Below are 17807 nucleotides of genomic sequence, written 5' to 3' on the forward strand. Positions count from 1 at the left end.
TCTAGGAAAGAAATGTTGGTGATCTAGACTAAAGTTATGATGAAATGGAGAGAAGCACAAGTTTCCTTTGTACTTAAGAAATACAGATGAACATGTATAGGGAAATAACATAATTAATTATTATAAACAATGTCAAAGAGCTTAGATACGAATATTTGGAATAGAATAGCTTGAAGGCAGGGTGGAGAATAATGGTTGGGATGTAATATGCTTAACTATGAAGTACGCAGTTGAATATATAAGCTAGAAGTATGAAGTTTGGCCTTAGAGGCGTAAGTTTGGGTGGGAAAGGTGCACTGATAACATTAAACTACACAGAAATGATTAGACTATCCAACAGTATAGCAAGACACACTGACCCAGATGTCAGGCAGATGAACTAGAGACGGAGGCAGCTGTGGGTCAGCCAAAAAAGGTAAAGAGAAAAAAATGCCAAGAAATAAGAACATTTCAAGGAAAAGGTTATTAATCCTACTGAACAATCTGGAGGCAATGGATGAGACAAGAAAAACAATCAATATAAATGGCAGCATGAGAGAGACTGCGGACCCTAACAAGGGCAATTTTAGGAGAGTTGTAGGTATATCTAAAGTGGTAGAAAATGAGAAGTGAGGAATGGGGGTATACATGAGAAGGAAACTCTTGTTTAGCTATAATTGGGATGAAATAAATGGGACTATATAGATGGCTGAAATAAAGTATCTTATTCCCCATCCTTTCAAGAATAGTAGTAAGGCCTACCCATCAACTGCTGGGCAAGATATTGTAAAAGCAATGTTGGTAAAATGAAGTTCCTAGGAAGGTGAGGGGATGGAATCAAGGACTGGTTTTTGATAAAAAGTAGAGAAGTATGCAGACACACATTGATTTGGTGGTGAAAAGTTGAGGTTTCTGTCAAGTTTTTCAATTTTCAAAACAAATTTTCAAAATGTGATTAATTTCGATTTTCAAAACAAATTTTCAAAATGTGATTAAAAGATCACATAATGAAGAAAACTAGAAAAACTGCCAGATAGTTTTGAATCTACTTAAGCTTTTTGTATTTTTATTTAAGTTACACAAGCTTTATGTTTTCATATATAGATATAGGAACATAGTGACACTTCGCATGCTCCTCTCCCTCTTGAGCATGTGCCAACACTTCTTCCTCCTGCAATAGTTTTCTTCCATTCAACTGTTCAACAGTAGACAAAATGTTTTTCCTAGATCATTAGGGCAAGAATATTTGCAAAGGAATATCTTTAAAGATGTGATCTAGTCTATTAAGCTGAACTACTTGAGGACAAGAGCTAATGAACAGGGGCTGGTAAGTTCCAGCTGTTCCACTTCTGAACAACCTCCCTGTTAACTGCCTGGGAAAGCAGTGGAAGATGACTCAAATGCTTGGGCCCCTGCACCCACGTGGGAGACCTGGAAGAAGCTCCTGGTTTCCGATCAGCCTAGCTCCAGCCATTGTGGCCATTTGGGGAGTGAATCAGCTGATGGAAGACCTCTCTCTGCTGTCTTTCAAATAAATCAATCAATCTAAAAAAAAAAAAAAGGTTATGAATTGTGGGGAGCAACTCGGACTATACTGTTACTGGAATTAAGACTTATTCTATGCATCTGCTCTCCCACAACATGGCGCTGGGAGAGAAGAAAACAGCTTCTACACAGCTGCCTCCAGTTCAGCCAATAAACTGTAGGACTTGCTCCTGATTGGAGGAGAGCAGCGTGCTCGGCGTGTGGGCAGCCGAGTTGGGATTGGTGGAAGAGGACTATAAAGGAGGAGAGAGACGGCATGCACCAGGAACATCTAAGGGGAACATCTAAGGGAACACCTGTGCAGCCCCCGAGAGAGCCGGCCGGCGGTGTGCCGCCCCCCTGCGGAAGTGGGGAATGTGGCCAGGGGGAACTGCCCTTCCACGGAGGTGGAAGGGACAGTAGCCAACCCGGGAAGAACCAGCAGCAAACCCGGGGAGGGCCGAGCAGACGAAAGAACAGCGCAGGGTCCTGTGTCGTTCCTCCACGAAGAGGGGGAGCGACAATGAATAGTTAGCTGTGATGAGGTAGACATCTTTTTTTGGTGGAGAAATCTTAAGCAAGTGAACTAAAATAAGTTCATGGTTTGAAAAAGAGAATCAAAAATCAAGGTTTTGGAGTGATATGGGTTTTAATTTGGCAAGGCAAAGGGTTCCCTATTCATGGAGGAACACGTCATCAAAATCACAAGCACCTCTAATAAGCAAGGTCACTGGGGGAAATCTGTACTACCATGTTCTTGATGGAGGGTACAGATAATAAAAAAACAGATATAAAAATCAAAGACAGAGGCCAGCACTGTGACATAGTGGGTAAAGCCGCCACCTGCAACATCAGCACCTCATGTAGGCACTTAGGTTCCAGTCCTGGCTGGTCCACTTGCTGCTAATGTGCCTGGGAAAGCAGAGGAAGATGGCCCAAGTGCTTGGGCCCCTGCACCCACACGAGATACCCAGAAGCTCCTGGCACCTGGCTTCAGATTGGCTCGGCTCCAGCCATTGCTGCCATTTCATGAATGAACCAGTGGATGGAAGACCTCTCTCTTTCTCTCTGTTACTCTGCCTTTCAAATAGCTATATCAAATCTTTTTTAAGATTTTATTTACTTGAAAGGCATAGTTATAGAGAGGGGGAAGGTGGAGGGAGAGGGGGAGAGGGGAGAGGAAAGACTTCCATCCACTGGTTCACTCCCCAAATGGCTACAACAGCTGGAGCTGAGCAGATCCAAAATCAGGAGCCAAGAGCTTCATCCAGGTCTCCCATGAGGGTTCAGAGATCATCTTCTGCTGTTTTTGCAGGTGCATCAGCAGGAAGCTGTATCAGAAGTGAAGCAGCTGGGAATGAATCAGTGCCCCTATGGGATGTTGGCCCTGCAGGCCAGGGCTTTAACCTGCTGCACCATAGCACTGGCCCAAAAATCTTTTTTAAAAAACCGAAACACTATTACAGGGTTGGAAAACTTGTGGATGATCTCGGTGTATCTTTGATGAGGTGATATTTAAGCTGAGAATTGATGGATAAGGCGCCAGTAATATAAATAAGATGAATAAAGATTTCAGACAGACCCATTATTTATAAGGGTTTTCAGATGAGGAAAGTAGTTTAGTGTGCAAAGAAAAACAGAAAACAGCAGGAAATGGGAAGTCGGATCAGAAAGTTTGAAGAGGTTGGCAGTGGCTTTGAACAAGGAGACTGGAATTTAATCAAACTATTCAATAAATATCATTGGAACACAAAGTGAATTTAAAAACATTAGCAATCAATACAGCAGAGGAATCAGTTAGTTATAAGACAGACTGACCAATCAGAATAATTAACATTTTAAAAAATTGATAAATTGATTATTATTATTTGTGTTGATTATCAGTCCTAGCTGACTGAATGCCATTTTAGACAAGCATTTTCCCAAAATCTGTTCCTTAGAATACTAATTCAGTGGGATATACCTATACAACATTTAAAATGAAAAACACACACTAACACTTAATATATTGTATTTACAGTAGAACTTGTCTTTATGCATTGGATTAATAGGGAGCTATAACATGCAACTGAAAAACTTCTCTTGTTACAGAAATCATCTTCCAGCCCTGATCTCTCTGTACAATTAAGTATTTTGGAAAAAGCTGCCTTATGCTAGGTTATTTTTTAGCATCTTTGATAACCAGCAGTCTTTCCCAACACCATTAATGCTATTTTTCTTCAGGCTCCCAGCATTTTTTGCCCATTCCAACTCTCTTTGTTATTCCAACTTACCCTTTCTATCCTCTACACAGTACCAATTAGGTAAAATCGATTAAATTATTCAACTTAAATGCATTCAGTAACCCGCCCTTCCCCTTTTAATAAGACTAAATATAGCAAAGAAAAACTTCATGATCTGGCCCATCAACCGCTTCAAATACTCCATCTCCCCATTTTTCCATATGGACCACATGTAATACTCCAATTGCATGTCTTTTCATAATCTCCAACCCCAGAATTCCCTAGTCCCTTCTGACCATCTAAAGACAACTATTTTTTAAGACTGATCTTGTCTACCAAGACTTTCACAACTACCCACTTCTTTTTCCCAAAACAACAGGGCATTTTGTTGTCTGTAGGTATATTTACATACTTTCATCTTAATACCTAAAGCAAGTATCATCACTTTATTTTATGACCAAAATTTGTCTGGTTAAGTCTATCTCTGGGGTGTGCATTAGGTCTAGGAGTTAAACATACCTGTTAGGATACCTACATCCCACATGGGAATAACTGGGTTCAACTGCTGGCTCCAGTTCCTCTCCTTGCTACTGCAGATCTTGAGAGGTAGCAGTGATGGTTTAAGTAGTTGGATTCTTACCACCCATGTGGGAGACATGGATTGAGTTCCCTGGTCCTGGCTTGGGCTTTGTGCAGCTCTGGCCATCATGGACATGTTGGGGGAGTAAACAGGTGGATGGGAGGCCTGCGTCTCTCTCTCTCTGCCTCTCAAATATATTTTAAAAATTCTTCTCAAATCTTTGACTAGATTTTAAAAATAATAATTCAACTATGCTACATTTAACATGCTGAAAACTTCCAAAAGTTTGGTATTTAACATATGACAATAATGTAATTTGGATAACATGGTTCAGAACTGCAACATTCAACTTCTTCGGGTTTAGATGGGGAAAAAAAATCCACTTTTAAATGATGAAAGCTTACACTAATTTAGGTTGTGAGAAGAAGGTATCTCAAAGACAACAGATTGAGGAAAAGTATACCATGAAAAATATATGCTTTATGATTCTTTTTTAATACTTAGGCATAACATTCCATATCAAATTTTACCAACATGCTGTTCTATAAATTCATATTTATTTTATACCATAATTTTATTTTTCTGTTCATGCTAAAAAGCTCACTCCTTCATAATTACTTTTAGTATACAGTACCTGGAATATAAAAAATTTCACTCAATGTTGGCAAATTCCTTCCCCTGACATGTAGGAGAACAATTACAGAAATATCTAGTGGTCAATTTTCTTAAGCTAATGCGCAAAAGAAAAGCCCCAATACACCGGCATTTTTCACTCAACAGTGGCTCATCATTACAATGATCATAGAAACAAACCTACTTGCTACTGCACTATCTCAGGCAGTTTTGTCAAATGCCCACCTTTAAGAGCTAGGTCAGCTTCTAAGGAAACTGTATGGAAACATTCAATTATTAACAAAAATTTAATATTAAAGTTATTCAGTCATTTAAATAACGGTTTAGGAAAAAACATGTATTAATCACCCATAAAAACAAGTTTTATTTTAATAAATAACAGTGGGCTTACCATAGGGCAGAGATTTTAATGTGTCAAGTTTTATGCAAAATAAAACCTTGAGGAAGTGAAATCAACTATTTAATATAACCCATTTGGCCCTAAAAATAAGACTATAATACTTTGATAAAAATTTAAAAAATATTTTCCAAAAGAAAATAGTTCACTCCTTGACCATGCTTATTTATTCAGAGTACCAGTGATTTCAGTTAATGTTAAGTGCTTCATTTTTCCTGCACATGTGATGTTGCACAGGGAATATACACATTTTTGATCATCACAATATCATCAACATCTCAGACTAATAATATTGTGAATGTAACTTTTATAGCAAACAAAGTAAAAAAAGAAATCAATGATACTAATTATTGCAAACAGAAACAAAAGTAAATATTGAAAGGAAGTCCCCTTTTGTTTCCAGTACTGACATTGTTGGACGTTAAATGAAGATCAACTCTCCTAAAATAACCTCTACCACTGGGTGTGAATCCACAGTATAAATATGGATAATAAAGCTAAACTGTAAGAGCTAGCTATAGACTGAATAATCAAAATAATCAATTATAACTAATACTGCTCTTGAAAACCAATCTAATGAAAAAAGTATCATTAGATATGGTGATAAAATACAGACAAATCTGTACAATCTAACATCTATAAACAGTAAAATCAAAACATCCAACTTCCTTATAGAAAGTGTTTCATCTATGTAATTATAAATGTTAAGGACTCTTGCATTTTATAAACACAAGATGGGCTCACTTTGATGATACCAATTTTAAGATTTATAAAAATGCTTAAAAATTTTTTCCACAAAAGTTTGTACAGTTTAAAGCTATACACCAATCTATAAATCTCATAAAATGGAAAAAAAAACCTTTATAAGATCACATGTATAAAACAAGAAATGAAATGTGATTTTATTTAAGGCAATACTGGGCTACTTCACAAATCACCACCTCAAATATTTACACTGCTCCACACTACTAGTTTCTATCACATTCACAAAGATTTTTTTTTAAAATACCAAATGTTTAAAATCTTCAATGTAGTAAATTCTTTATTCACATTTCCATTATATTTCATGGACTCATAGTGACTATATCCAATTAGAAGCAATGGAAAAAAAAAAAAAACCAACAACAACCCTGTAGCTATAGGAAACTACTAAAGAATCTTCTTTAATTTCACATGAATACCACCTAAAAATCCTGGGTGGCAAATTTACAAAGCAGAGCAAAGTATTAATATAATGTGCTCACTTTGTGAAACATAATCTTGTAAATAAATGTTTCATGTAAAAAATCAATGAACTATGGCAGAGTTTCTAGTTTTAGTTCAAAAAGTTCTTAATTTAAAAGAAAAGTTTTAAAAACTTGATCACTTAGTTAAAAATTAAATTCCAAATATAAATGTATCATTTAATAGTTTAGACTTACATACTGCTGGTGGCAGCAAATGATTTACAATAATAAATATATACAAAAAAAGTATCTACAAATAAAGAGTACACATGAGCAGTGACCTGGTGAAACATACCAATCACACAGATAATTCAGTTTAGTTCTTGGAAAGGGCAATCAGGTGATAGAAATTTGAGGTTTAGCTCAACTATTTACAATAACTAAAGTATCGATTCTGTTCCTCGAGTCCCATAGGGATAAAAAAGAAAGTTTTACATGACATATGCCATGTTTTTTTTTGTTTGTTTTCTTTCATTTTTTGGCCAGGTTAATTCATATCAACAGCAACAAAAACAAAAGAAAGAAAAAGAAAGAAAATGTTTCACAATTCTAGCATGCTTGATGGCTTCCTATTTAAAATAAAACTATAAATGACATATTTATAGTACATTAGCTATCAGTACTGCCCTCTGCCTGTGGCTTTACCCATACTGATTTCTTTCTTAACAGACATATCTGAATCATTTGAATGTACTTCAAGTTTTTTCAGACTGACGGTAGGTTTCATTTCCTGAAGTTGCTTTAAGACTAGCTCGGTACAATCTTTAAGAGTCTTGTCTAAAACAATTTTTACATTACCACTGCACTGAAGCTGTGATGGATTGGCAAACTGTACAAAGGTTTCACTTTCTTTACAAGAACACACATGATTTCCACTAGTCACAGCAGTCTTGTCAATATTTCTTCTTGAGCTTGAATGAGATCCTTTCTTAGTTCCACTACTTGGATGGTCTTTGTCAGAATTTTTCTTCTGCTTCACTGCAGACTCTTCAAGAAACTTCAGAAATGATACTTCAAATCCCATTGGTTTAAAAGAGCTCCAGTCAAAAGATGCAGGATGCTCTTCAGTGGTTTGAATTGCAACAGCAGTTTCTTCCTCTTTACGCATACCACTTAATGTCACTGCTGACACTGGTTCAGCCTTTTCAATTTTCCTTTTCTTGTTTTGTGAGACATTTTTTTCTTTATTAACTCTCTTCAAATTACTTGCTTTTTGTCTTTCTGATTGGCAGGGGGTACTTTCCTGAAAATCATTACTTACATTTGAAGAGGTATTAGCTTGAGTCTCCACACTTGTGCTATCTTCATTTATTAATTTTGTAATAAATAATTCTGTTAGCTCATCCATTTCGTCTTTTTCATTTTTTTCAACTTCCTTCTGCAGAATTGTAGTTGTTTTTGAGCTTTCATTGTTTTCTGACAGACATGTGTCAGGATTTTTCACCTCACTCTTATCACATTCTTGCTCAGAACCTTCCTTTACTTCTGAGTTGCCACACCGTTTGAAGACAATAAGAAGATTGCGGTGCTGTGATGTAAATGCCTTAGACAATTTATGGCACTTATAATGTCTAATTATATTGCTTTCACTTGTAACAACTGAAGTACATCCTTTTATCATACATGGATACTGGGTTACAAATCTGCTTGTACATTCAGACAAGGCATCATTTCTAGCCTTTATAGAATACACATGCTTTCCACGTTTCAAAGAATAAGGTTTATTTTCTTCAATCTGTACAATCTTTGCATTCTTGTTTTCTAAGTTACTTTTCTTCTTCCGTTTGGTCTTAGGCACTCTGATTCCTTCCTTTCCAGATCTGCTATGTTTTGTTCCCCGATATTTAGACTTTGATTTTTCTTGGTTTGCCTTGCTTGATATATTTTCCTGGCCAGGTGTTGATCTTCTTGGCCTAATTAAATGAGCTTTATGTTTGTCATTATGTTTATTAAAAATGTGTCGAAGAAGATTAGACCGTGTGGCATAGATGCGGTCACAGCCTTCACAATCACACTTGTATACACCATCTTCTTCTGTTTTGCTTGTCCTTATCCCGATTCCATGGTCTGCCTCAAGATGAACAACATAGTTCAAATATGTAGTAAATGAAGACTTACACTCTAATTGGTCACATGGAAATTTCCCAACATCCACAGAAGCAGTCATACTTTCAATTTCCTCAGGAGTCATTTCATGAAGTTTCATGTAATGCTGTATTAAGCCAGTAATTGCTTGGAAAATTCGAGAACAGTCACTCACCTGACATCGAAATTCTTTCATGGTATGTTTAGTTTCTGCTTCTTCATTTTCTTTGCCAGCTTCACTTTCCTCTTCAACCTCTGCAGAAAATGCAGGAAGATCTGATTTGTGTACAGCCTGGTAATGAAGAATCAAGTTCTGCTGTATTGTAAAGGCAGCGAAGCATCCCTGATGAACACATCGATAAGGTCTGTATGGACTATATCTTGTTGGAGACTCAAGAGACTGGTTAACTGGCCTTTTTCGTTTTTTCTCCTCTTTTTCTTTCTTATGCCTCCTTATTTTCCGACCTTTGGTTTGTATGCTTGTGACAGAATTTGTATTATTTTGATCTGAAGTAACTGTAATCACCTGTGAAGAATTTTCTATTTTATCAGGACTTTTTTTTTCAGTCAATTGTTTTTCTGGGATCACTGCTACATTACCAACAGTACTTTCAGTCCCTACTCCCAACTGTAAAGCAGGATGGAATTCCCTTTTATTTTCTTCTGTTACAACTAGCTGTTTTTTCACTTGCATGATTCGAGGGGTAGACGAATTTTCACTCTGAGATTTTCTTCCATAAGGCCTTTTTATTTTTAATTTTACCATTTCTTCTGTAGTAAAATGATGTACCAACTGACAGTGTGCCCGAAGATTAGAATTTCTTGTAAATGTTTTTGTACATGTAGGCACTACACATTTAAATGGAGCAAATTTCAACTGATTCTTCTTAATTTCAAGAATCATCTCTGGAGTGTATTGATGGATTTTACCATAGTGTTTAAATAGCGCATCCTTTGTCATGGCACTATAATTACAGCCTTGGTTTTGACAGACAAATGGTTTATTAACTCTGTCACTAACTTGAATATGTATAATTTCAGAAACTGGCTGAACAACTGTGACATTTGGAAGTGGTTTAACAGGAGTGGGAGTCAGTGTCACTGATGTATTTATTAGTAAACACTGGGATGCTGGAGTCGACAGGTCATTTTCTAGTTTTAATCTTTGTAAGCCTTCTAAAATTTCCTGCATTTGATCTTCCTTATTTAATACTTCAGACTGTGGAATGTTACCTTTTGTTGGCACAACACTTACAAAGGAAGAAAACTGAGAAGAATCAGGTAATTTGTTATTTTGCACAGTGTTTACTGAAGGAAGCTGAATGTTATAATTCACTTGAGTATTCTGTGATGTTTCACCAGCACCCTGAGATCCACTTTTCACCTCAAGTATTTGGGAATTCATAGCAGTTTTAATAATTTCAAGAGTCTTCTCAAAGTTTTGCATAACATGGTCTTCAGAAATCTGCAAATCAGAATTTGCTGAAGTGGTACATGAATTCAAAGCCATCATTTGGGAATCACCATTTTCAGTTTTTAATGTCAAAGGTGCTAACATTGTATGGGACTCAAGATTGGTTTTGAAGTTCTCTTTTCCATCAGTCATAAATAACGGATTGTCAACATTATTTAATTTCTGTGCTAGATGTTCCACCAAACCCTGAGGTTCACAATTTGGAATTACATTTGAATGAAGGTTGGTAGTTGGGATCTCAATACCCTTTGCTATAAGCCCCATTGTTGTTAAGTCACCTGGTACCAAGTTCTGGGAAGCATTAGGTGCAATTAGTGGAGGAGTAACTTTCTTTCTTCTCTTAGAAGCACTGTTTCCTTTTTTATTTAATTGACTGGCTCTTGTGTTTTGAGGACCACTTATAACTGAAACACGTGAACTGTTACTGGTAAAATTTTGTGATGGCCCACCAGAATTAGAGAGTGAAGTAGAGCACAAACCATTTTCAACAGTCTTCAGTAGTAAGTCATTTGTTGGAAAAACAGGCAAACTGCTACAATCCTCGATGGAGGACGATTTGGAGTTTGGTGTTCTATTTTGGTTGGTCAGCAGAGAGTTTGGGTGGCATACAGTCTGCAACAGGGGTGGTGGCACAGTTGAATTTGGCATCACTGTTGTGTTTACTTGTGCTGCATCTGAGACACAACCTGGTGGAACCACATGTGAAAGCATTTCAGTGCCCTCAAAAGTACTGGGAATGCCAGCAGTTTCCAAAGCCTGCTTAATAATTTCACTTCCTTCTTGGTTAACACTGTTATTAAAGTTAGTTACACCAGATCGAGGAAATGTATTTGGTAAAAATGCTGATGAACGATTTTCAGCAGTAAGTAGCTGCAGGAATGATGGATCTTTAAAACATGCTTCTGGGTTGAAGGTAGATTGCTGTGGCTGCTGCAGATTTACCGCATTTGTGGAGAGAATCATACTGGCAAGAAGAGAAGGCTGTCCATTATTCTGTAAAAGTTCTTGAGCAATTTCTGCTCCATCCAGTGGTTTACAGTAAGAACGCTTAGATAAGTGTCCACCCAGTGATCTGGGATTGGTAAAAGCCCTATAACACCTGCTACAGATAAACTTCCCATCTCTGATAATTGCAGGCCATTTAGCCCTTTTGTTGTGCTTAGGTTTTCTTTCCTTTCCATTTGGGCCCCGCCCACGGTCCTTCTTAACTTTTTCAGGTACAGACTGTTGAGCACTGGTGTTACTGAAGTCATTTGCCACATTCATTTGTGAAGGAAAAACTGTATTTTCACCATTATCCCCCTTTAGAAAAGAGGAGTTAGTATTTCCTTCAATCTGTGAAGAATAATGATTTGTATTATTTTCCAGTTGGGAAAAAACAGAATTAGTCCCACTATCTGCTGGTGAAGGGAAGAGAGACATTGAACTACTTTCTGCAGGTAAAGGAAGGAAAGGATCTGAGCCACTATCAATATTTAAAGGCAAAACTGTTTTGGTTAGATCTTCCATTTGTGCTGGCAAGGTAGTATTAGATAAATTTTCCATTTGGGAACATAACATACTACCTTGTTCATTTTTATCCTGAGAAGGTATATTTGGATTTATGACACTTTCCATTGAGGGCAACAATGGCGTTGACACACCTGATAAATGAGCTGGAAAAATGGATGGTGAGACATGCTGCAGTGGGGCTGAACAAGTAGAATTCCCACTAGCTTTGGTCTGTGGCGTAAAAAATGCATTATTAGAGCTGTTCACCTGTGATGGCAAAAAATAAACAAACTTTCCATTATTTGGTGTATTTAAGTTATTAGACTTCTGACCTTTTTTACTTTTGCGCTGCATTTTAAAAGCAGCATATTGGTCAGGATGTGCTGTCTTCATGTGCTTCCCAATACTCTGAGAAGAATTATAGGTACGAGTACATCCCTCAACTTGGCAGCTGAATTTCTGAACTGGAGCTTTTGGAGGCACTGCTGGAGTACCTAATGAACTACTTAGGTTGGGTTGTGGTGGAACAAATGCAATACTTTCTAATGTCTTAAGAGGTAAATTATAAAGATTGGATGATGTTTTAATATTACCTCCACATTCAAATTTGGAAGCTGGTAAGTTGTTTTGAAATCCTGCCTGATTTTGTACAGAAAAGGTCATCAAATTGTTCACTCGTCTTTCTAAGTTTTGTGGGGTAAGGTCACCTATTTTGAGAGTTTCTGAATTTACTAAAGAATTCTGAGTAATCTGTGTTTCATTAAAGCAATTTTGTTCTTTCCTCTCTTCAAAACCTGGATGACACAAATCATTACAAGTCTCTTCAACTGGGGTATGTAAGTTTGTGACCAGTGGTTCACTCGTGCCTTCCACAGTTGAGTTTTCTTGCTTTCCAAAGTTATCCTCAACCCCCTGATTGAGAGATACTTTAATTGACACAGCTACTTCACTGGCCTGAAGCAGATGTGTAGTAGCAGGGTTTTCCAAGCCATTTGACAATGGTCCATTAGCTTGCCTAAGCTCAGAGGCAGAAGTCTGGTCTTGTTTGGTCACAGCTGATTCTCCTTTACTTTTATCCCAGGCACCACTGCTATCTGCTGGTAAACAGTTTTCAATGTTATTTTCTGAAGGAAACATAGATCGCTCTTTCTCAGTACTTTCTTCTGCATTTTGATTTGTTTTGGAAGGCTGAACAGAATCTCCCGATGAATGAAGTTGGTCTTCAGGAGGCAGCACTTTTTCAGGAGGAGTATTGTGATCTTCTAGATGCTTTTCCAGCTCAGTCTGAGAACGGTAAACTTTACCACAACCTGTGAACTTACAAGTGTATGTATTATAATGTTGTGCTTCATGATCATATAGTAAATAAGCTTCTGAAAAAATTCTGCCACATTTAGGAAACATACACTTTGCTCTAAAAACCTGATGCTCCTTTCGGTGGGTTAAAAGCTCTGCATAACTATTAAAGCCGGCCTTGCATTTCATCTGTATGCAGATATATGGTTTACTGCCACAGTGCATTTGTAAGTGATCGTTGAGATGAGTAACACTTACAAAGTGCCGTCTACAGTACTGGCAAATGACTTTTTTGCTTTGCATTTCAAGAAAACGCTTGGCGTCGTCATTATCTTTATGTCCCTTTACATGAGCAATTAAATTTTTAAAGTACTTAAAGCCCTTTTTACAAAAACTTACAGGGCAATTAAATTCATTAACAGGTACTGGTTTCTGCACTGGGATCACTTCTGGCTCATAAGATTTATCTTTGTCATCATTCTCATCATCTGAACCATCATTGTCATTAAAAACTATGAAATCTGTTGAATACAGGCTATTCTTCTTTATAGGTCGCTGCTCCTGCTTAGTCACAGTATTGGTCTTCTGATTTTCATTGGTAGTTGTGATCTTAGGAGGCCTTCCCAATCTTCTTAATGGTTTCATTGCTGCAAGTCTCTCTTTGCTAGACTGTTTAACATGCAATGTGACATGGGGAACAAAAGTTTCTTTAGAATTAAAGTTCTTTGCACATATGGGACAACTGTAAACTCCATCTTTGTAATGTTTCTGAGCATGTCGTACTATTCTATGCCCGAGGAATTCTTTGTCACATAGCACACAATATTGCATATAGGCTTGCCAATTCCTAAACCTAGCAGATATAAATCCTCGCTCCCTCAATTGTTTTATTTCTCTCTTCTTCTGCTTTTCATCACCAATATCTTTAAGAAGTCCAGAATTAGCACCAATTCCACCTGAAAGTCCATTCACAGAAGTTTCTTTAACCTCATCCTGATAGTCTATGACTTTTTCATAAACTTCACTGTCATTTAGCTCATCAATTGAAGATACAATGGATGCTTCTTCTCCCATCAATGCAAGACATTGTCGTTTTAAGGTTTTCCAATCCCAGAATTCTGGATCAAAGGGCCATTGAGTTTTCAATACAAGTAAGAGTTCACAGCGTAAAGAATTTGGTATTGGAAGATTTTCTTCATCATATTTCTGGTCTGGCTGATTATACAACATTTCCACAGCATAATATGCATCTACTGTAGGCTCAATAAGAAATTCACTCAGTTGACAAGCACGTTTAACTTCCAGATCATCAGGCAACAAACATGAAATAGTCTTGCAGATAGATATTTTCACTTCAGTATTTTCTGAAGATTCCAAGCGAAGAGCTTTTACACATAGTTCTATACAGGTAGCAAGTCCAGCCCCCTCAGTCTGTGAAAAAGCAAATAGGAAATGTTAGTCTATACAGATTTGTGAATTTAGTTTTGAAGATCAAGGTTTGCTTTTCTCAAATCTTGTAGTAGCAACCTATGAAAAGATGTCCCCTCTAAGGTATTACAGGGGGTCAGGATGGTGTGTGTGTATGTGTGTGTGTGTGTGTGTGTGTGTGTGTAGTGTAAGAGAGAATGAAAGAAGGGGGAGGGGTAGTGGAGGGGAGGGAGTGAAAGAGTGTGTGAGCTACACAGAACAGCAAGGAAAGCATAAGCATCACAGGTGAGGGAAAGATCTGGGTATGAAACCACCTAATCAGACTTGGAAGTTATTTAACTTCTCTGACCTATAAATTTCCTTCATAAAACAAAATCATGATAGCACTTATACTTCATAATTGTGGTAAACATTAAAGGAGTTTAAGTATTTAAAGGACCTATTTATAGTTTAGTATAAGGTTTGGCATAAGTAAATGATCAATAAATGATATCTTTAGCATAATCTCACTTCCTAAATTTGTGTTTCAATCCTTTTGAAACAAAACCCTCTTAATCCAATTATAAAATTAAGAACCATCCCGATAAATCCTAATTTACTATTAATGCAAGAACTATTTCACATCTAACAAAACAGGCTATCTGATCTTAATAATGGGGTTTCTAGTGCTCTCATAAAGTGCAATGTCAAATCTACCTACCTACCTCATTGTTGCAGAGCTTAAGAATTAGGAGCAGGAGGGGAGATAGTCTAACAAAAATCTTTTGCTTTTGAATTAATCTTTATTAGTAATTAGATAATTTTCATCATTAATAGTAATTAAAGTTAAGAGTCATTTGAAAGATACATGGAATAAAATGGGCTTTCAAGTTATAAAGGTTATTTTTCAAAAAGATGTATTTGAAAGGCACTGTGACAGAAAGGAAAAGAGGGAGAACTTTCAAGAGCCTGCAGTTTCATTTGGGTCTCCATGTCAAAGGAACATCTATTGCTGCTTTCCCAGGTGCACTAGCAGGGAGCTGGATTGGCAATGGAACTAGTGCTCATATGGGATGCCTGCATCACAGGCAGCAGTTTAATCTGCTGCACCACAATGCCAGTACTGGACTTTAAAGGTGAAAAGAAGACAATGATAGAGGAGAAATAAGCAAGCCACAGGATACAGGCACATCCACTAGAATTAAATAAATGTGATATAGAATCAAAAGAAGGAAAAAAAGTAAATAAAACTGACAGTGACTGTATTTCAAAAATCGAAAGGAAATCAAGTATTTTCCTAAAATAGAAGCTTAGATTTGTGGTGTAAAAGGAGAGGAGGGAAAGAGGCTGGGATACTGAACTGTCCTTGATTTTAGGAAAAGCAAGCGCAAAAGACCAAGAGGAAAAGGGAAGAATATTTATTTTACAATTAAACATGTGTGGTTACTGTTTGGAGACAGTTCTGGGTAAAATGACTTTTATAGTGAGAACTGCATGTCTGTTACATGCCTTGGGGGCTATTAATGGTGGTGGGCAATTAGCTAATCCTCTGATAAAAACAAGCAGAGAAAAAGACATATGAAGTCAGTGAAGCTACACACAAGAGAAACGAGGACACAAAGAAGTCGGGGGAATCAAAGGCCAAGTCAGCCATACAGTTGACTTGAAGTGAAACTTAGGGCATACTCGATGTCTGAAGAAATGGTACTTAGGTAGAGGATTAGCATTTTGGAAAGGGCTATAACTGGTTAGAAAATTCAGGAAATGATGGAGAAAGAATAAGAAAGGATTCAGAAAATAGAGGATTTCTGGATGAAGACTAAGGCAGATAACAAATATGAAGCTGTTTCTCTAGAAATGACAAAAGCTTATTCAACATTATACTTATTACTTATAAGACACAACTAAAGTTATTTAAGAGGGAAATTCCACTGACACTTTTAATGTAACATGCCACTGAATTCAAGGGTTCATTTCGACTCCTTAAGAGCAAACAACTTTAAAGTATTTGTGTTAAAAATCTCTCAATGTTTTAATTAAATCAGAAACCTTTTCAAATAATGCCAATAAAACAAGACACCATATAAAATTTTTTGATCCTTCTGAGTTTTAATATTGGTGTATCTGAATACCTGGAAACTAAGTGTACAGGCAACATTCAAAAAATAAACTGGTCATATAACAAGTATAAGGGCAGTTTAAAAAGTTCATTAAAAAGGGAATTAAGAGATAAGTTTGTTTTGGTCCAAAATTTTTTGAAATCTATGCATAGTTTTTTGATAACATGCATTTTCCATTAACTTTTATGAAGAACCCTTGTATATATGATTTCAAAATTTTTGCACCAAAATCAATTTATCTCTTAATTTCATTTTCCACAAACTTTTTCTTTGTGTCTTTTTAAAGTTGAGGTGGAACTGGCAACAATTTTCCATAATACAATGTGACTAAACACGTGATTAGCCCATAAAAAGCTGTACTTTGCAATATGTTAGTTGACATACTGATGGCACCAGTTTGAATGTCACAGAAACAGAAAGCTAACTTATATGAACTCAGAGGAGGAATAGAGAAGAGACTCAATGAGCTTTCTGACACTAGGACAGCAGTAGTTGAGCTACTGAAAAATGCAGGGTTTATCTTAGTGCTCCCCTCATTGCCTTTAGAGTTTCTTTCCTCTTTCTGCCTACATATGCTTGACCTAAAGCTGCCCAGAGCTTTCACACTGATTTTAGTTCCCCATGTGAGGGCTAAGTCAGGCCTTCCCTACTCACCATTAGTATCATGATCTACTCTGCTTTAAAATTTTCCAAATGGCTACATTTGTATTACACAATTAAATATAAACCTCTTAGGAAATAATAAAAAAGGGCCACTACAATCTAACCTTTGCCTCCTCTGTTCTGGTTAAATTTCCCCCTTACCTACACAGCATGTATTCCAGGCAAATTGAGATACTTGTGGTTCCCCATATACTCTGTTCTCTCATGTGTGTTGATATTTTATATGTTTTTGTTGTTTTTAAAAAGACTTATGTTATTTATTTAAAAGACAGAGTTACAGAGAGAGGTGGAGACAGAGAGAGATGTCTTCCATCTGCTGGTTCACTCCCCAGAGGGCCGCAATGGCCAGAGGCACGCCGATTCGAAGCCAGGAGCTAGGAGCTTCTTCCAGGTCTCCCACGTGGGTGCAGGGGCCCAAGGACTTGGGCCATCTTCTACTGCTTTCCCAGGCCACAGAAGAGAGCTGGATTGGAAGAGGAGCAGCCTGTACTTGAACCGGTGCCCATATGGGATGCTGGCGCTTCAGGCCAGGGCTTTAACCCGCTGCGCCACAGCACCAGCCCCTATGTTTTTTCTGTGACTAGGAACACTCTCCCTTTCTTTTTTGGCCATCACTGAGTATCAAAATAGGTAAGCAGATTAGAGAACTCCCTTCTCTGTTCATTCAGAACTGACTTTATATTATATAAATCCATCTCTCTGCTCCAATT

The 17807-nt window shown here is 37.2% G+C and overlaps 1 protein-coding gene across 4 annotated transcripts in view; it reads right to left on the reverse strand.

Annotated features, from left to right (window-relative positions):
- Nucleotides 1-3194: 3194 nt before the first annotated feature.
- The window catches only part of ZNF292 (zinc finger protein 292), a 103639-nt gene continuing 89026 nt past the window's right edge, over nt 3195-17807 (reverse strand). For all 4 annotated transcript variants that reach the window (XM_008263179.4, XM_070073791.1, XM_051854500.2 and 1 more), the window contains one exon: nt 3195-14338. In XM_008263179.4, the coding sequence (XP_008261401.2) occupies nt 7178-14338 (7161 nt within the window). In that variant the 3' untranslated portion in view covers nt 3195-7177. The remainder of the gene's footprint in view (nt 14339-17807) is intronic.

The sequence above is a fragment of the Oryctolagus cuniculus genome, chromosome 5 (assembly GCF_964237555.1).
Source record: "Oryctolagus cuniculus chromosome 5, mOryCun1.1, whole genome shotgun sequence".
Lineage (NCBI taxonomy): Eukaryota > Metazoa > Chordata > Mammalia > Lagomorpha > Leporidae > Oryctolagus > Oryctolagus cuniculus.